The 18,960-nt window shown below is 34.0% G+C and overlaps 3 protein-coding genes and 1 non-coding gene across 5 annotated transcripts; 1 reads left to right on the top strand and 3 right to left on the bottom strand.

The window, feature by feature from the left end:
* Positions 1 to 1,683: 1,683 nt before the first annotated feature.
* Positions 1,684 to 7,655, bottom strand: LOC120072749 (DNA replication licensing factor MCM3 homolog 1). The gene is made up of 17 exons (XM_039025228.1): positions 7,481 to 7,655; positions 7,281 to 7,390; positions 6,700 to 6,908; positions 5,897 to 6,027; positions 5,578 to 5,816; positions 5,160 to 5,396; positions 4,752 to 4,906; positions 4,456 to 4,664; positions 4,169 to 4,334; positions 3,904 to 4,097; positions 3,657 to 3,716; positions 3,354 to 3,443; positions 3,055 to 3,239; positions 2,726 to 2,794; positions 2,478 to 2,619; positions 2,247 to 2,342; positions 1,684 to 1,923 (listed from the first exon to the last, which is right to left on the bottom strand). Exons 1-16 carry the CDS (start codon positions 7,544 to 7,546, stop codon positions 2,283 to 2,285), a joined length of 2,322 nt encoding a protein of 773 aa, XP_038881156.1. The 5' UTR covers positions 7,547 to 7,655; the 3' UTR covers positions 1,684 to 1,923; positions 2,247 to 2,282.
* A 1,056-nt stretch (positions 7,656 to 8,711) lies between these two features.
* On the top strand, positions 8,712 to 12,198 carry LOC120072680 (high mobility group B protein 14). 2 transcript variants are annotated; one of them, XM_039025122.1, is made up of 6 exons: positions 8,712 to 9,020; positions 9,798 to 9,980; positions 10,916 to 10,973; positions 11,094 to 11,131; positions 11,654 to 11,734; positions 11,838 to 12,198. In XM_039025122.1, exons 1-6 carry the CDS (start codon positions 8,938 to 8,940, stop codon positions 11,848 to 11,850), a joined length of 456 nt encoding a protein of 151 aa, XP_038881050.1. In that variant the 5' UTR covers positions 8,712 to 8,937; the 3' UTR covers positions 11,851 to 12,198. The 2 variants fall into 2 exon arrangements, with proteins under 2 accessions (XP_038881050.1, XP_038881049.1); XM_039025121.1 differs by having other exon boundaries at positions 8,735 to 9,020; positions 11,094 to 11,138.
* A 117-nt stretch (positions 12,199 to 12,315) lies between these two features.
* Positions 12,316 to 12,387, bottom strand: TRNAW-CCA. Its single transcript has one exon. It is a non-coding gene; the product is annotated as a tRNA-Trp (tRNA).
* A 1,032-nt stretch (positions 12,388 to 13,419) lies between these two features.
* Positions 13,420 to 17,797, bottom strand: LOC120072690 (uncharacterized protein ycf23-like). Its single transcript, XM_039025141.1, has 9 exons — positions 17,447 to 17,797; positions 17,053 to 17,118; positions 15,627 to 15,701; positions 15,479 to 15,541; positions 15,288 to 15,347; positions 14,970 to 15,059; positions 14,776 to 14,883; positions 13,955 to 14,077; positions 13,420 to 13,837 (listed from the first exon to the last, which is right to left on the bottom strand). The coding sequence occupies exons 1-9, from the start codon at positions 17,642 to 17,644 to the stop codon at positions 13,706 to 13,708; spliced, it is 915 nt and encodes a 304-aa protein (XP_038881069.1). The 5' UTR covers positions 17,645 to 17,797; the 3' UTR covers positions 13,420 to 13,705.
* Positions 17,798 to 18,960: the final 1,163 nt, after the last annotated feature.

Below are 18,960 nucleotides of genomic sequence, written 5' to 3'. Positions count from 1 at the left end.
GTTTGGATCACAGAATTTAGGGATGTTCAAAAAACTCGATGACTCGAAAAAAATCGATCCACCCAACCCAATCCATGCGGTTTGGGTTGGGTTCGATTCAAATAAATGAAAAATCTATGGATTAGATTGATTAATGTGTTTGCTTAATATAACCTAAACCAACCCAAACCAATCCAAACTTATTATTAAATTCAAAATATATATTTCTTGTTACTTATAATACGATTATATATACATATATAATTTTAGTTTTATTTAATTTCATGATTTTTTTAAACAATTTATTATCTAACAACTCTTAAAAATAGTTTTTTAACACTTTAGAAATAAATTTTTCATTATATAAATTAAAATTGAGTTTTTAATTTAATTAAGTATATGAAAATAATTAAATCAGATTTTTATGTTTTTACATTTTACTTTTTTTTTTTAGAACAAAATTTTAAATAAATGTCCCAGGTAAATTGAACCAATCTAACTCAAATATTTCATGGTTGGATTGGATTCATTTTTTAACAAGTGTTATCTAGGTTGAACAAATTTACAACCTAGATAATTGGGTTGGGTCTAAAAGATCCTTAAACCAATCCAATTCTAACCCACAAACACCCCACCGAATCCGAAAATAGTATTCAGAAACAAAATTCAAATGGACTGTATGTGTTTAGGTTGGTGAATCTGAAAACATAAAATAAAATCTAAATTCTCTACCAAATAGACTCTAAGTAATTAACTCTGAAATTTGTAAAAATTAAAAATAGAAGATTCAAATTTTGACCTAACTATAGAACATGTTTTGAAGCTTAACCAAATTGGAAAAAAAAAAAAAAAAAAAGGAACTTGTATTCTTAAAAATACAAATATTACCAATATTACAATATTGGTACAATGAATGCTATCGGAGGATTATGTGTATATATATGATGAATGATTCCATATATTAGGTGCTCACATCAAGGATGAATGTTTGGTCAATTTTAACAGTAAAGAGCATCAACTCACGAAATACATGATATCATTCATATCAAATGAAACACATTGCAAATCATACCTTCCTGTTAGTATAGCAACTGTGGGATGAAGAATGTTGGCCTAAATTCACTTTGGCTCCAAATTACAACTTTATTGCATAGACCAATTTAATATTTATTCCCATTTAATAAACATAGAAAATTAACTTACCATATTATATTTTTATTTTATGTTAGAGTAGCATGGCCAATAACAGATGGAGGTTCAAATTTGTACCTTTCACATTCATTAGTACAAGGGAAGAGTAAACTGGAGAATAAGATTTAAAAAATCTGATCAATAAAGAAAGGCTGGCAACCAAGTGAAGGCGTGTTTGCCCTCAAGTCTAAACTCAAAGACATAATGTGCCACCAGCACTATTCATCCACTAAATGGTTCTGCTTGACATGCTATTTAAACATTTAATTGACTAAAATGTCAAGTGTTCATGATTTGCAATTTTCAGTCTTCTGTAACCAACTAGGACAAAAACTAGGACTGAAGCCCATATATAACCCATTAAGATTGGTCATTTGTTCTCTCTTCTTAGGCTAGAAGGATTCTTCAGCAATACGCTCTGGACCTGTTGACAAAAAACAAAAACAAAAACAAAAACAAAAACAATTCTTCTCTATGAATAAGTTTCATTCTATCAAGCACCAAGATGAGGGCTATCGCACAATTTTTGAAGAAAATATATACCAACTGATCAATCAAGCAAGTTTTAGAAAGGTTGCTCAGTAACGGGAACAGTTCATAATCAATAAAATACAAACACGGGAGATGGTTTTCCTGAGCATAAAATGCTGATTCCGACCAATTTTTTAGCTTGGTTCGCCAAAGTACTCCGTGCATGTTTTTCCAGGGAAATAATCTTCCGCCAAGTCAGTCTACCCTGGAAGTGTGCTACTTCTGTTACCAATTGAGGAACATATGAAAAAGGTTATTGCTCGATCCAAGCTATGAGTTGAGACATAAATTGACCAATTAAAGCCAGCTAGCAATTGTAGAATGAGTTTGTCCTGATATCTTTAGAGAAACAATAACATAGATCCAAGCCACTTCAAATGAAAAGAAATTATGGAAAAAGTGAAACTCAAGTCATCCAAAAACAGGCATTTACAAGTACCCTAGAAAAATAAAAACTAGCATTTACAAGAGCAAGACTTTTTGGAAAGTTAACCAAGGCTGTTGTCATGGCGGGAGGGGGAAAACAAACTAAACTAAAGCTTTACCTATGTTAAGTTCCTGCTTAAAATAGTCCTCACGAATCATGATATCATATGCACCATGGTATCAGCTATCATTATCCTGTTATCATCTTGCAGTCTCTGCAAATTTTGAAACTGTAAGATTAGATCTCAAACAACATAACTTACAATTAAGAAAGCTTCGTAACAGATGCTGGCATAGATCAAATTACTTCAAAGAAAAGTGTCCCAGTTATTTAAAGTTGTTTCATTTACCTGCAAGAGCAGCATTATTTCTGCTGCAGTGTAATGAGTATCTGCTGCAGCATTAACAGCATTCTCAATGTCTGCAATAGATATAACATCCAGGTGGTTTGCACGCATGTGCTGACCAAACAAAGAATTGAATGCTTCTATTCTGCAAGACAACAGTCAAAGCATTTGAATGAAAATGGCTATAATCCTTTAAAAAAATGAGAATAAGATGTGGAAAAGGCCACGTGATTGCTAGCAGCTTGACAAACCTTTCTGCAGACAGATCAGGTACAGGTTCGGAAGGAGGATCATCGATTTCCATGGTGTCTGTCCTTGAGCTAATGACAAAAACGAGTAAAATCATTGAATGGCAACTTATACAGGAAAATTAAAAGCTACAGTCAGCACATCGTTTATTTATTTATTTGTCTGTCAATAAAGAGGGTCAGCTTATTACTGATAGAAAATAAGATATATGGAAGAATCAATTTATATTCGATGCTTGGTTGAGATTATGCTTTAGGCAGTGAACTCAAATATAGAAACATCTAGACAAAATAATGCTGCAAGACATAGGAGCCTTATGTATACTACTTACCCCTCCACTCTTCTTTTGGTACTACGTTCTGGTCTATCATTTTCCACTGTTTGATGTTCAGCTCTGCGTTTTCTTTCCAGTTCTTTCTCTCTTTCTTGCTCACGCTCTTCCATGTCAGTCAACTCTTTATGATATATGGCAAAATTAAGAACTTTCAAGGCAGCTTCGACATCAGATTTGGAAACCTTACATTTTCAGATAAATTGTCATTGAAGAAGACGATTGTTCAAAACACATTCAAGTAAAAAAAATTCATTCACGTAAAATATAGTATTAGGATCATAATAACACCAATATACCTTTCTACTCAACTTTAATTTTGCATGGGCAGTTGAGAGTCGTATAATGGTTTCCAGGGTTCTCGCAGTAATTGGAAGAGTTCCTCCAGTCTGCAGAGTATGCATATTGTATCAGATGATAAATTGGAAATCATAACTGCACTGGTTGTACTTTTGAGATAAATCTAACTTGCCTTTGCTTTTTTTTTTTTTTTTTTGCATCAACAAATAAATTTATAATTAGTCCATAAAAAAACCACAGGGGACCAAATCAAATCCCTTTTTCACAAGGCAAATAGAAGCGCATATCTAGGTCAAACTTGCCTTCGCATTTGAAGTTGAATTTCTAAGTTCTGCATATGCTGTTGCAATTTGCTCAGATGCCTGCGCTAAAACATATGACTTGATCAAAATAGTGGAACAGAACAAAAAAGAAGATCATGGATAAGCAGAGAGGAGTTTGAGGACCAGGACTTCTTATTTGTTAAAGTAGTTGCCATTCAAGTGCACTATCGCGTTCCAGCATTAGAAGTGAAATAAAAGCAGTATATAGCCAGCAAATAAAGGTCACCTCATCAGTTAGATCGGGTTGTATCCTATGCTTAGCATAATGAATGTACTTCTTAAGAAACTTGATGGTGAGAGTATCACGCTTCCGACCACGTTCGGTTTTTTTCCCATGAAGCATTCTATTATACTTGACAAAGACAGAAGTGTCAGCTTCAGCTTCATCCTCTTTTCCATACACTGAGCCCCCAGCCTCACCTAATTGTTTTAGGGTAATTAAATAGTGTCTAGAACTAAAAAGAATGAGCAAGTGAATGCAATTTCCTTACCTCCATCAAGTACTGAACGATACCGGTGCATACGCAACACATGTTCCGAAATATGACGATCAATATCGGGATCCATTTGATCCAATACAATAAACAGTAGATCAAATCGAGAGAGTAGAGAGTCTGGAAGACCTATGTTCTTTGTTGGTGTCAATGAACGATCGTACTGCAAATTTGAAGTGCAAACAAAAAGGAAAAAGTGTTTAACATATAATAATCACCATATTTGCATAAACAACTATATGTTTTAATGAAATAACTGGGATAGTAGGCCGCATATCACTTACAGATCCATATATGGGATTTGCAGCTGCTACCACACTGCACCGAGCATTCAGTGAAGCATGAATGCCAGCTTTGGCAATAGTCACAGTCTGCTGCTCCATGACTTCATGTATTGCAACCCTATCTTGATCGTTCATCTTGTCAAACTCATCAATACAGACAACACCTCGATCAGCAAGAACCATTGCACCAGCTTCCAGCCTTCTTTCACCTGATAGAAAGTAGGATATAGTCATCCTTTTCAATATTATCAAATGATGTCAGACATGCTAGAAGTAGAGCCACCAAAAAGAGTCACCTGTTTCCTGATCTGTTGTAACAGCGGCAGTTAACCCAACGCCAGATGAACCACGACCTGTCGTGGATATTGCTAAGGGTGCAATATTCATGATTGCCCTTAAAAGTTGAGACTTGGCAACAGAAGGATCACCAACCATCATCATGTTGATATCACTAGAAGAAGAAGGTAATACTGTTTTTAGGAAGTGTGGGCAATGGGCAATGCTCAAAACGACGTAATAGAAAATAGACTTTCATTATTATTGTTGTTGTTATTATTAATATTATTATTAGTAGTAGTAGTAGTAGTATTATGCACACAAGCACCCGACCTGTTTGTTGAATGTGTGATGTTGGACACTTTATGGTCCAACCTACAACATGGATCTATAAAAGATAGAAAATGAGAAAAATTCAAGGTACTAACCCTCTTAAGTGGGTGCCATTCTTCAAGTTCTTCTCCACGCCACTAAGCATCAATAGTATCACTGCTTTTTTTATCCATGAATGTCCATATATGGAAGGTGCAAGAGAATTTCCAAGAAGGTCAAATGTGTCATCTCTTTCCGCTATCTTTTTAATATTCTTCAAGTCCTCAGGACTATATATTGGTGCATTAGCCTCTTTGTTTAGTAGAGAAACATTGTTAGCAACCAGAACAGTCCTACAAGAAAAGATTGCAAAGTTTAATTTCCAACCAGAAGTCGTGAAAGGGTTAAATGAGCACGATATCTAAGAACCTTAATTTTTAATGGGAAGCATACTTCCACAGAGCAAATGAAAGGATGTACAAAGCAGCCACGAAATATATAGTAATGTTCATAGACAACAATCCTGCAAGCTACCTGAACACTCCATTCAAGCTGCCCTTGCTTTTTCCTGGAAGAGCTTTATATATTCCTACAATAGCAACACGATCACCTGGCTTGCAACAGTCAACTAAGTCATCCTCAACTATGACATCCACTGTTCGTGGAAGCTGACCAGGTGCTGAATTCTCAGGCATTTCTTGCATTGATAAGGTCTGATGATCTTTATATCTACACAGGCCATACTCAGTAACCAACAAGTTGCCATTGTCATCCTGAGAAAATAACTTATTTCAGCACAACTTCTTGAGTGTTGAAAACATAACTACTTGGACAACAGTTAATTTGATGTTACCCTTGTGGGATATACAGATCCTGTGGGCAAGCCCATGTTGGATGTAATGTCACGGTATTCACGGCTGGTAAAACCTCCAGTTGTGGGGCAGAAGTGGACACTTTTAACAACTTTTGGTCTAACAAGGGAACCTATATTCAGTGACCATACCATTAAACTCGTGTATCAAATGGGATTATTGAAACAAAGGTACAACCTCTATAATTAAGAAGACATCAAAATTATTGTGAGATACAATCAAAATTTTCTTTCATTCGATACTTCAAAATTTTAAACCAACCTACACCATGTATATGACCGAAAACAATTCCAAAATTTACAGTGTGGTTGTAGTTTTCAATTTTAAGACAACTTGACAGAATTTTCACTAAAATAAAATAGTTTAATATCTGAGTTTATAAAAATTTTGCAATCACAATAGCACATTGTGCATGAAAACAAGACCTCACTAGTTTGAGCATTAATATAGAAGCCATATACTGTGAATTTTCAATTGAACAATAACATAGTTGAGATAAGATCACTTCGCAGCTATGTAATAAATATGTGTTTGTATGTACTTCCAATGTCCTACAGTGAAGTTTCAGCATTTCATCCTGGAAAGTAAGAGATAGAAATAAAACAAAGCATATAACTTCCCTGTCCCAAGTACAGAATTATTTGATACAAGGTCCAGGCTTGTTCTTGCATATTAATATCCATTTGCCCGTGTCATGACCAAGATTATGCATCAAAATTTTGAGAAACAACTAGATCGGTATAATTAAAGACGTGTGTAAGTTAGTGAGCAAAAGTAATTTTACATTTGGTAACAATGCCCTCAACGCAGACCATAGAGCCAATGAACTGAGAGAGAAGTTCCCTGGGAGTAACACGGCGCGAAACAAAAGGGCCCTCAAACCCCACCAAAACTTGCTCTCCTTCCTTGAGATATTTTGGGTCAATACTGCGAGCAGTTTCTGTGACTGCATCGCAGAATGGCTGAATGTACTCACTGGGATTCCTGAGCACCCTAGAGACAAATGAAAGTAAACAAACTATAAAATCCATTACTTCAAATCCTCGTTGATGAAAACTATGATGCAAGATGCAACCAGTCACGAAATCTCCAACAGAACTACCGGAGAAAAAACGGACGAGAAATATTTTCTTTGCTTACCACTTACCACACAGTATGCGACAATCATAGTATAAAGATTACGTTCTTCCTCAAATTCCCAAATAAGAAAACTATTTCGCTGTGGCAAGTAGCCTACTTCAATTTGACAACTTAAACCCAATTAACTACTCTCCTAATTACTCTCCACTGAGCTATAAATTGGAACTAACCTTGCAGATAAAGTAAAATATACGATAAAATGATGAAGAAAGAATGCAGAAAAACCTGGGACCAAGATCCCTGAAAGAATGAAGATCAGAAATGTTGATTATGAGGCGATGTCGTTTATGATTGATCATGGCTTTGATCTCGTCCATGTAAATTCCTTTCCCAACCTGATTCAAACCAGTAAAACAAGCAGATATAGTAAGGAAAGGTAGTAACAGAAGAAGAAGTGCGTGAGGGTTTAGGAAAAGGAAACGCACATCCTGTTCAAGGAATTCCAGAAAGTCTCGCTTGTGAGCTGCCCTAATTTCTTCGCCGACGTCCATTTCCCTGGCCCTAACTTTTTGCTTCGTCGACGAACCGGCGGAGAGAGAGCGAGTGAGAGAGAACCTTGAATCGAGAGACGAAAAAGGTTTTGCGATTGGCCACTGCGAATAATGGGTTCAGATTTGGCGCGAAAATTGTTTACTTTAGGCGGGAAGTTTCCTACGCGGCCCATATAGGCAAGTTCAATTCAATGGGCTGATAATTGACGCCGGCCCATAGGCCCAAACTCGTGGGCCGCCTAAATATTCAAAATTAAATAATTGTTAATTATTGAAAATTTAATGGAAGTTACGTTTTTATAGAGTGAGGAAATGTATGGATCTTTTCTAAACAGCTTGCGAAAGACGTAAGAAATATATTACAACGACGTAAAAAAGAAAGAGAAAAATCAATTCATAAAATTTGAAAGTATGATCAATGTAATAGGTTAATAATCGGGTCATATTAAAGATTTCTGAAATTAAAAAAATGTTAATAAGTCATAACACGTTGTGAAACATCGTGAATAACTATATTTAAAGATGTAACAATGTAAGTATATCAACTCATTCAAACATTTTTAAAAAGTTATAGATAACTAATGGTCTTTTTTTTTTTTTTTTTTTGATAAACACAATAAAGAAACTTCACATATTTTATATTCTACGATGTTTATGTACTAAAAATAACTGAGGGAAAATTTACATATAAGGAAAAGATTGATTGCGTGTAAAAATTTAAATATTTTAAGAAAAAGTGGTCATTTAAAAAAAAAAAGATTTACTTTTCAATATAGAATAGGTAAAATTCCTTGCAACGCCCCGCCTTGATCGGAATGGGGAATCCCGAGTTTGATCAGGTATGGGTCAAATTGGGACAAGGATGAGGAGGGTATCCTGCCCCGACCCCGTCCCGATTAGGTTTTTAAAAATGTATATTAGATATTTAACTTTTTACCTTTAGCCTAATTTTTAATCTAGCTCAATTGAAGTGAGCCAAACCAAATAGAATTTTAAGGAAAAAGGTATTTTTTAAAAAAGGTCCCAATAGAAAACAAAAGGGAAAAGGATAGGACCCGTTTCCCCGATGAAGAATTCTCACCTCCGTCCTCGCACTTCAAATGGTGGGGAGGTGAACGGGGATGGGGGCAAAATCTCGAGATGGGACGAAGAATCATACCCGCCCTGTTTCGGTTTGCCAACTCTATTAAGAACTTTTAAACATTTTCATTTTTTTTCCTTTAAAAATATTATGGAAAAAGGGGAAAAAAAACAAAAAACAGTCTAATTATGTCCGTCGTGAAACAAACAAAAGGGCACTCCTAGCCGGTCCAAACTCGCACTCGGCAAGAGCGAGTCCGGGCCGAGCTTTGCCAATTGAAGACTAAGGGAGAGCACAACGGCGCAGAACAATGGCGAAAGCGAAAAAGCCCCAAAAATCACCTTCAGCTTCTGCGCATGATTCTTCCGAAGCTTTTGAAGAAGCGTCTCCAGAGTAAATACTATTCCTCTGATACGTCTCTTGTTTAAATTCAGTCATCATTTTTCGAGCTATGCTTCTGAAGTTTCCATTGGTTTACAAGAACCAGAAAAGACCGTGAAACAAAGTAATTACGCATAACGAGTACATGGAACTTCTTATCTAAAGCTGTATAGCTACTTTAGTTCTTTTCAAGTGCTTCGTTTCTGTCTTAAAGTTATAGTGACTTGAACTCTGAGTTGCTGCTTTTCAACTATCCCTTCCAATTTTAGGTAAAAATATTAATGGGGAAGTGTGGGTTGTGTCCAAACATTAAAATAGTAGTTGTCCGCAAGATTCAAGCGAGTGATGGACTGAAAGCACCATAGGAGCCCATAACATTAGTTTTAAGTCTCTGTTAGAAACACTTTAAACTTGATTGTGCTAATTAATTCTTTTTGAGAGAATGCTTCTGTGATCGGGATTGGAGAGAGTGCTCTTGCAGATTTCTTTGTGGTGTGCCATGATTTTTTTTTTTTCCAGTTTTAGAATTCTCTAGGTAAATTCATGCGCTTCCTAGTTCCATCATTTTATTTTAATCTGTCAATTATTTTCTAATCATTCTTCCTGTTGTGGAGGTTCTTTTCCTAGCAGTTAGGTTGAATTTCGTGTTTTCCCAACAGGAAGCAGTTAATGAATTTCTACCCATTTGGGCTTTTGTAGTTTATTCTGTTAATGCAAATGTATATTTAAAATGATTGCCAAGGATCCATAATTCCCCCTGCTCATTACAAATTTTGTGGAAACATTCAGGGACACGGGATTATGTGTAAAAAGAAGCGAAGAGATGAAAAGGGCAGCAAAAGCTAGCAGATTTAACACGGATAATAAGAGAACGAAGACAATTAAGAAGCCAAAATCAAAGCAGAAGAAAAAAAATGATAAATTTGACGTCAATAAGCCAAAGAAACCACCTACTGCTTTCTTTTACTTTCTGTACGATCCCTTCTCTTACTGTCATCTCATTTATGAATTTATTTTGTTTAGCACTTGAAGTGTGTAAGTGGTAGGCATTTTCATGGTTCTAATGCGCACATATTAAAAGACGTAGGAAGTTTCATGGTTCCTATGCACACATATTAACGTGGGGATGTAAAACATCATGAAAATCTTGGTTTGGTTGTTGATTGTTTGGTTTGTAAGTGGCTTCAATATGAAGTACTTGCAATCTGCAAACGTAACGCCCATCTGCTTATATATAATGCATCTCGTTCATCTTTTTGTTATTCTGACCATCATGATTGTCATCTTAAATATGTTTGCCAAATGCTTCTTTAAAAAAAAAAAAAAGAAGCGGTGTTTCTTTAACTTTAAACTGAATGGGGTTAAGTGGTACGTGCGTTAAATGCTGTTGATTTTGATGTAGCCTGTATTTTTCATGCCTCATATGTATATATTAGTTTAGACATGGTTTGATATTGCAACTACATCGAAAGCTTTTGAGATCTTTAAAGATATCCTGCTCAAGTATACACCTACGAAATGATACTTACATGCTTTGGTGAACTCATGCTGATTTGGAACTCGTAATTTTGAGAATCTAATTGAAATGTTGGTAGTATCTTGAGTGGAAGAACAGATAAAGAACTGCGTCAGCAACTGCTGTAAGTTTCAATGATAGGTATATGAAGTAGCATATTGAGCTAAAGTTTCATTCTTTTTAGAGTTGATAGCAGACATCTTTAGCAGACTCTTGATTTCTAAATCTTGCAAGGTTGATTTTCACTTTTACGTTCATATTCAGCATGGGATAGCTAGGGAAACTTTCCATTAGTCTTCTTAGCACGCATGTTTTAATACTATATTTGATGAAACCTGGCACCATTTAGGACTTATAGCTTACAGAACTAAATTGTATTATCATTCTCAAGGGATGACTTCCGCAAGGAATTTCAAGAACAGAATCCAGATGTCAAGACAATGCGTGATGTAAGTTTGGGAAAGTTCAATGCTAGTCCCTCAGGATTTGTGGGGTTTCCTCCCATCTGTTTATCCTTTCACACTTAGTCAATTGTTACCTTGATGCTTTTTTGTGATTCCATACATCAGGTTGGCAAGGCTTGTGGGGAGAAATGGAAAACAATGACGTATGAGGTTCATGTTCTATCAATGCTTAACTTTGTCTCAAATTTAGTGATTGATAGAATACTTCAATTTGGTTTCCTACCCAAAACTTAGATCTTTATGAATCTTAGCAATTTGCTTTGTATTGAACTACCTTCAAGCTTTCTTCAGATGACAATGACATATGCATAAGTATGGGGTTTTTACATTGTTATTGTTGCTTGGGGGGTATTGAAAAGTCGCAAGGATAACGCAGCTGATTATTGTTTCTCTGTCAAAAGAAAAAAAAATATATATCATGCAGCTGGATAACACTTCATCAAAATTAGACGCTATGATGGTATATCTGTTAACATATTAATTACAATACTAAATGTATGCTACGTTCAATCTGGCTTTGTCTTTTAGGTTATTAGTTCTAATTAAGACTTGAAATCTTCATTATGGAAGTCGATGGCATCGTAGAAGTTAAGTTAATTTTTTTTCCCTCCAAAAGAGAGCAATATCTTAAACGTTCCATGTATTTGGTTGGTTTCTTATACCAGGAAAAAGTACAATATTATGATATTGCCACACAGAAACGTGCAGAGTTTGATAAAGCCATGGCAGAATACAAGAAGAGGAAGGTAAGCTCTGTCTTGGTTTGCTAATTTTCTCATTGAACAGCAAACTAATTCAATGTTTTGTAAGATAAAAACAGAGAATGAGCTTTTACACAACCCAATGCAGGAAAGTGGATTAGATCAAGAATCTGAGGAAGATTGGGAGATTGATGAATAGAGCTGGGGAAGAGCTCGTTCAAGGGCAACAATATTTTCCCCTTTTCTTTTCGTGTCTTTTTAGAACTAATTTATTTTCTGTATTAATTTCTGCTGCAAATGGCCTTTTTTTATTTATAGATAATTAGTTAGATTTAGATCGGGCCTTACAATATCCATCAAAGAGTTCAATGTTTATTTTTAAGTTAGAACTCGCTTCATTTGTTAACCAAATGTTTGTAATTGCTTTATGCCAACTCCAAAAGACTATGCCCCGATCGGGATGGCGTTTGTTACTGTTAGAGGAAAAAGCTATTGTTGGAGAATCAAAACTTGGTAAATTTATATAAAATCGCATTTCGAATTCAAATTAAATGTACTATAAAAAAAATAAAATAAATAAAAAATAAAAAATAAAAAATAAAAAATAAAAAATAAAAAGGTAAATTTGAACCCGACGTGAATCGAACACGCAACCTTCTGATCTGGAGTCAGACGCGCTACCATTGCGCCACGGATCCACTTTTGATTACCCTAATAATAACCAATATTTGTGTACTACATTTTTAGGTTTAAAATTGAAACCGATCCGAATGCTATTATTTAAAAAATAAAAAAATAAAAAAAAATCATGTATAACTAATTATTTTAAAAACGTAATTATTAAGGTTTCGTTTGATAATTATTTAATTTTTTTTATTTTTATTTTTTTTAATTAAGCTTATATACTCTACTCCTATATCCAAATTTCTTTCTTTATTTTCTATTCTTTATCAATGGTTTAAAAAATCAAATTAAAATTTGAAAATTAAAAAAGTAACTTCTATAATTTTATTTTTAGTTGTAGAATTTGACTAAAAATTTAACCACTGTACTTAATAAAAATGCAAATCATTGCAAGAAATGAGATCAAAATAAGCTTAATTTTTAAAAACCAAAAATAAAAAACAAAATGGTTATTAAACGGGATGGAGTTTAAGTTAGCGTAATTCCAATCTAAGCCTATATTATGTACCCTACTCTAGATTTAATGTCTTATTATACAAGGTTTCTCTTTGACAGTATTTTTTTTGGATCCCTTCAACAATGCTTTTTAGCCAATGTGATTTGAGTGTATGTTTGAGAATGATTTTTTATTTTTACTTTCTGACTCTTTTATTATTCTTTTGTTTGACAATATGTACGGTGGGGGAATCAAATATAAATATGATTTCAAAGTTAATAGTGTAGACACTACCATTTTATCTATACCCATTTTGACGTGATTTTAAAATAGTTAAAATCACTTTTATCATATTTAAAATTATTCCAAAATACACATTTAATCACTCAAAATCAATTCAATGTTGAAAATGACAAAATTGATCTTAACTATTTTACTCCTAAATATGCTTCTATGCGGCCTGCTACAGAAAAATATGCTTCTATGCAGGAAAATACTTACTGCTACAGAAAAGTCATCTTTGAAACATGTGGTGTGGTGTAGATTGAGTGCTTCTCAACCAGAATATTGCAATGTGAGTGACTTGCAGATTTGAATTCTTATCCAATTCTTATCCCGAAAATGCTGACTGCTCTGAAATATCATCATCATCTTTGAAACACGTGATAAATTCCGGTTCGATCCTTCGTCCTTCCAGAAACTAAAATGTTGTATGCAATTATTGTGTAATAACATAGGAGGAGGAAGCAATAGGAATCAGTAGTTGAAGCCTTAACAAAAAGGCATATCATGGGGAAAGCCAAATAAAGGGGGGCTCTCAACTTAGAGGGCAAATGTTTCCTATTGTGCCCTGGCAAAGGGAAACTAATATTCCCAAATGCACAAGAGAAACAAATCTACAAATTGAAAATCACGCTATTGGGCCTGCTAATCTGGGCAGCTGATGGCGCTATCGAATCAGCAATGCTCCTAACCTCTGCAATCATCGCTACGACATCATTGAGCTTGTTAACTGCCGATCCCACACCCTGTGTTATAGAAAGATATCAACATCATTTCTCTCTATTATAAACATTAACTCACAAACCCAGAATTGCAATCTGAGCAGACTATATAGAGAGAGAGGTCAGGAAAGAATAACATACCACGCCTGCAGCTCCAGCAGTGATAGCCATTGGTGCTGTGACAGCACTTAATCCAGACGAACACATGACGGGAATCTTAACAGCCCTCGAGATTGAATATGCAGCTGCTAGTGTGGGCGCTGCCTGTAATTATCAAAACCAAAGAGGCAAGTTACAATATTTACATCAACGAGAAATTCAAACGGTAGAGTTGCAGTCATATAAGACTGGTATATGTACTTCACTAGGCTTTTGCTAGAGGACATATTTAATGAAGTTATATAAGACTAAGAGAGACTCTTCACCCTTGCTTTTTCATAGTTTAGCAGAGAAGAGTCTGAATATCAAAAATCAGAAAAGACCTTTGTTAAGGGGAAAACTTGAGCCGTATTAAGCAGAGAATTCTGATAGGAATGGTATTACAGTGGTATTAGCATGTTATTAGGTAATTAGTTAGAGAAGTTGTTGTGGTATTTGGTTATAAATAGAGAGGCAGAGGAAGGGAGTAGTTAGTCAATATTTTGGTTAGTAAATTAGGACTTGAGAGAGATCTCAAGAGAGGGTCCAAGTTCCTCGAATTACCTGGCTATTTTGTAAGTTTTTGTCGTTTACATTTCATTAAACATCTAGTTTCCTATCAAATTAATGTTGATATGCCCTGGCAGAGGGTAGATATTTCAATTAAAGAGTCATTTCTCCAACTTGTATTGATTTTCTGAACTTCAGCTTTTATTTTGGTTTTGGGAAAAGATTGCCACACACTCATCTTGAAACATGGTGTTAATTTAGGCTCTGTAAAATAAATATCGTATAGTTCTTGACCAGTAGATTCTGCATCCTACCTTCTCGATCAAGCCGAGAATGCCAGATTTTGAAGGATGAGAACATTTTCCTCCTTCAGTTTGTATAATGTCAACACCTTCCTGTTCCAGCAACTCTGCCAGCTTGACCTGTTTATATCTCAAAGTTTCAGTTAGTACAACTACAATGAGAATGGTGAAAAATTCCTTAACTTGCATTCAGCCCCTGCTCTAACCTGATCAGGAAGTCCAAGTGTGTGGGGCACGGTGACTGATAAGGCCACAGACGGTAGTAACCTCCTAGTCTCTTTTGTTAAATTTAATATCTACATCACAGAAACATCATTCAAATATTAGAATGTATGGATCGAGTAGTTTTATTCACGAACGAAACATCAATTGAATTTGATTATAATCTATTTGAGCTTTTAGCCTCTTAGCCATCATATTATTTAAGTTTTTCTTGCTTGGAAATTGTTTCAACGAAATGCAATATTAGTTTTTAGATGCTTCAAACATAAACATGTTCATAATGCTATCGTAATGCCTTGTACCTGATCTGCAGAGAAAACTATTCCCGCCTCGTAAAATGAATCATAGTTTCCAATTTCTACCTGCAATTTTCAATTAGTTTCATTGTTAGGAATGTACTCTCGATAGGGTTGTTACTGCTTGAGAAAATTCTTCTTTAAAGTGAAGTATGCATAACTCAGAGAAAATTGAAAGCAATTAATTGGGGACAAACCATTAATGCTCCAGCTTCAACAGCAGGTAAGAATTCTGCTGGATCCACAGATGAAACACAAACCTGTAACATGCAGAGATAGGATGGATGAATCGTTTTCAGAAGAGTGTGACGTAGACTCTTTAGAATTTAAAGTTCATTAACTTACTGGAAGAGAAGTTAAGCTAATTGCAAGCTTCACTAACTCTGCATCGCAAGCTATATCGACATGAGTAGCTCCCCCCTGAAAATGAACGACAGTAACATGTTGAAGAAACCTTGAAATAGAAGTAAGAACTTCCATATCTGATGAGAAAAGTATTATAGTTGAACTCACTGTAAAACTATAATAGCTTAGCACTAGAATGAAGAATCAAGAAGACAATCATGGAGATAAGAAAGGAAAAAAAACGACCATAGGGCTTGTATAATCATAGGTTTCATGGGCAGTTCTTGATTTCTATTTTGTTTATACATGGTAACTTTGGATATAGCCTTTGGTTTAGTGAGACAGTTCTACAACAATACATTTCAAAGACAACTTTCCTTCCCTTTCCAACCCTGAGTTCATTGCTTATAGATGGTTTATAAATGATGTATGTTAAATTACCAGTACCCCAGAACTTAAAATTGTTACCTTTTAAGGTGGATTATATATGAAACACAGATACTTCATGTGAGACAAAGAATCCGTATCAGATACATATCTGACACGCGATTTGACGTATCTATTTTTATGCTTACTTTTTTTTTAAAGAAAAAAGATAAGCAACTCATCTAATCTTTCCAAATCTAAAACTAGGCAGCCTATTCAAAAAGCTCACTACTCGAATCTAAAATTAGAAGGAAAAAAAAAAAGACTAAACTCTAGAATCATCTAATCTTCATCTTCATATTTGAGTCCCAATCCACCAAAATATAACTCACTTGAATATCTTCAATAATTCAATAAAGAAGTTTTTTGTTTATCTTCATACTTCTCTCTCTAATCTTCTTCTTCTTCTCTGATCAATATGAATTACTTTTCTATTGCCTTTTATTGTCTATTTTATTTCAATATCTTAGAGGTTGTTTTTTGTGTTTTATTTCAGTGTTTGTATTGTATTTTGTATTATTGTCATTAACTTGTATGATACTAAATTGATCTATATTCTAGATTTTTTTTAAGAAAAATAAAACGTATCTACAACGTATCGGTATCCTAGTTTTTTTTTTAAAATTGGCGTATCGCCGTATTCTATCGTATTTGTATCTATGTCTGTGCTTCATAGGGTGGATATCACTACATTTATTCCTAATATACCATTTTACATGTGAGTTTAACTATAAATTCAATTATTGACATTCAACCCATGAACCATGAAGACTATATGGCTGGTTTGATAATTGTTTGTTTTCTTTGTTTCTGTAAATCGTGCTTGATTTTTCATCGTTTCTAGACAATAATAGAAACAAAAATAAGTTAAAAAAAAATTGCTTGAATTTTGAAAACAGATGTTTACAAACAAAGAAAATCATAAGTAGATTACTGTTTATAAGTTTAATTCCAAAAACAAAAAACTAAATGGTTTGATAAATTACACCAAATAACTCACCTTGTCTGCTGCAGTGACTACAGAAGCCACATTTTCCCTGTCCAAGTTCTGCAGACCTGAAATAATCTGAAATCCACACAATGCAATTGCATTACAGACTTAGATAGATAAAGAGGTAATCAAACTCAAAATAGAGCTAGATGTTCGCTATAATCACCCCTTTCTTGGTTACTCACGAACACTATCTTACTTGAGAGTTTTTTTTATTATTTTGATTATTATTAATGGGTTGCAATGGTGTGTAGTTAAGTGACAGAAACAAACTAAAAATAGCCAAATTAAACCTAATCTTTCTCAAATTCCAAACTCAATTGCGGTATCCTCAAATGGGAACGTGTTCCTTCCTTCGGCTAAACAGAGATTATCAGTAGAAGAAACCTGAAAATAGGTTTACCTTGAGAGCTCGTCGCTCATGAAAATCCTTCAGAACTGATTCTCTATGAGCTGATAGAAGTGCTCGAGTGGTCAAAGCGGGTCTTCTTTTGAGGGAGAAACGCGGTGTAGAAACAAGATGGCCCAGAAGAGGGTTTTGGTTGAGCTTCAAAATGGCAAGGGAAGAAGAAGAAGATGCGGAGCAGAATGAGGTCTGCATCCTTTTCTGTAGATGGGGTTTCAGAGGCGAGGTTAAAGAAGAAGAAGAAGCGGGCGGGAATGGATAAGAAAACGGTGCCTCCGGCAGTTATCCTTCTGCTACAGAGCCTCCTCTGAAGAAGATATTTATGCATCGAAGTTCGACGATTTTAACCAAATGCTCACGCGACTTTTTTTTAATATATATATATATATATATATTTAACAAGAAGATAAAAAACATCTCAACCATCATTAAGTTAAACTCAATTTAACTTAATAGAATATATGCTAGTTGTTCTCTTTTCTTCGAGTAAAAGATTATAAATGGTTCGTAAATCAGGTAATTGATGAATTACAATTAACAAGATAATTTGTATAAATCTCCTAATTATCATAACTAAAAAGAGACAAGAATATATATGAGATATTGAAGTCAATAGAAACTTAATTGGGATAATTATCAATCTTGAGAATAAGTATCACAATAATCCAACAAAACAAAAGTCGAGTAGTTTGTAAATTAGCTTGGACGGTCAAAATGTGAATATTTTTTAAAATACTCAATCAAAAGAAAAATAAAAATGAAGGCGAATTTTATATATTAGATCAAGTTGATAATACAAATTTTATGTCAGTTAAATTAGATAATGATATTTTAATTATTATGGTCACTCTTGGCTTGTATTCTTTTAATTTTGAAACTTTTTATTCTCAATTTTTGAGCTAACAATATGTTCCAACAAAATTTAGAATAGGTTTTTTCGTGAATGAGTGATAAAAATTTAAATATTGATAAGTATTTAATTTTGTGAATAATGTCGTACAAGATGTTTATGATATATTTTGTGTTGAAATTAATAGTTACTTGATCGTAATATTCTATATTATTTGATAGTTTTATTTATCTTTTATTTTTCTTAAAAAAAATTCTTGAAATGATTTTTTTTAGTTGAATCATTTTGAAGAAAGAGGAATCAAACTATCAACATTTAAGATAATAATAAATATTTGGATAAAAAATTAAACTAAACTTGTAATAATTTTACAAGTGATTTATATGTAGTACCATAGTACCAACCTACCATAATCATTGAAAAGGTGGACTTTTGGATTTGTGATATTGTTAAAGCTTCAATAAATTTTTTTTACATTAAATAACAATTAGAATGTGACTTTAAAAAAGAAAAGGAAAAAGAATGTGACATTTGTGCAACGTATACGTTAATGAAGATAGTTAATTTGCATAAATTTGTCAAAACTACACACCTAAATATATAGCTCTAGTTAGTACTTCGAAATTTAAAACTATATGCCATCAAACTTGAATAAAAAAAC

The sequence above is a fragment of the Benincasa hispida genome, chromosome 3 (assembly GCF_009727055.1).
Source record: "Benincasa hispida cultivar B227 chromosome 3, ASM972705v1, whole genome shotgun sequence".
NCBI lineage: Eukaryota > Viridiplantae > Streptophyta > Magnoliopsida > Cucurbitales > Cucurbitaceae > Benincasa > Benincasa hispida.
Note: the sequence above shows the minus strand (reverse complement) of the source record. Positions and strands in the feature narration are given on the sequence as shown.

Coding starts and splice junctions, on each gene's coding strand:
- LOC120072749 (XM_039025228.1), bottom strand. CDS start 7,546: ATGGACGTCGGCGAAGAAATTAGGGCAGCTCACAAGCGAGACTTTCTG. Junction 6,028..6,699: donor TGAGGGCATTGTTACCAAAT/GTAAAATTACTT, acceptor CACTGAATATAG/GTTCCCTTGTTAGACCAAAA. Junction 4,335..4,455: donor CAAATCCCATATATGGATCT/GTAAGTGATATG, acceptor TCAAATTTGCAG/TACGATCGTTCATTGACACC.
- LOC120072680 (XM_039025121.1), top strand. CDS start 8,938: ATGGCGAAAGCGAAAAAGCCCCAAAAATCACCTTCAGCTTCTGCGCAT. Junction 9,021..9,797: donor TTTGAAGAAGCGTCTCCAGA/GTAAATACTATT, acceptor GGAAACATTCAG/GGACACGGGATTATGTGTAA. Junction 11,735..11,837: donor CAGAATACAAGAAGAGGAAG/GTAAGCTCTGTC, acceptor AACCCAATGCAG/GAAAGTGGATTAGATCAAGA.
- LOC120072690 (XM_039025141.1), bottom strand. CDS start 17,644: ATGCAGACCTCATTCTGCTCCGCATCTTCTTCTTCTTCCCTTGCCATT. Junction 15,702..17,052: donor TAGTCACTGCAGCAGACAAG/GTGAGTTATTTG, acceptor GTTCATTTTCAG/GGGGGAGCTACTCATGTCGA. Junction 14,884..14,969: donor CACTTGGACTTCCTGATCAG/GTTAGAGCAGGG, acceptor AGATATAAACAG/GTCAAGCTGGCAGAGTTGCT.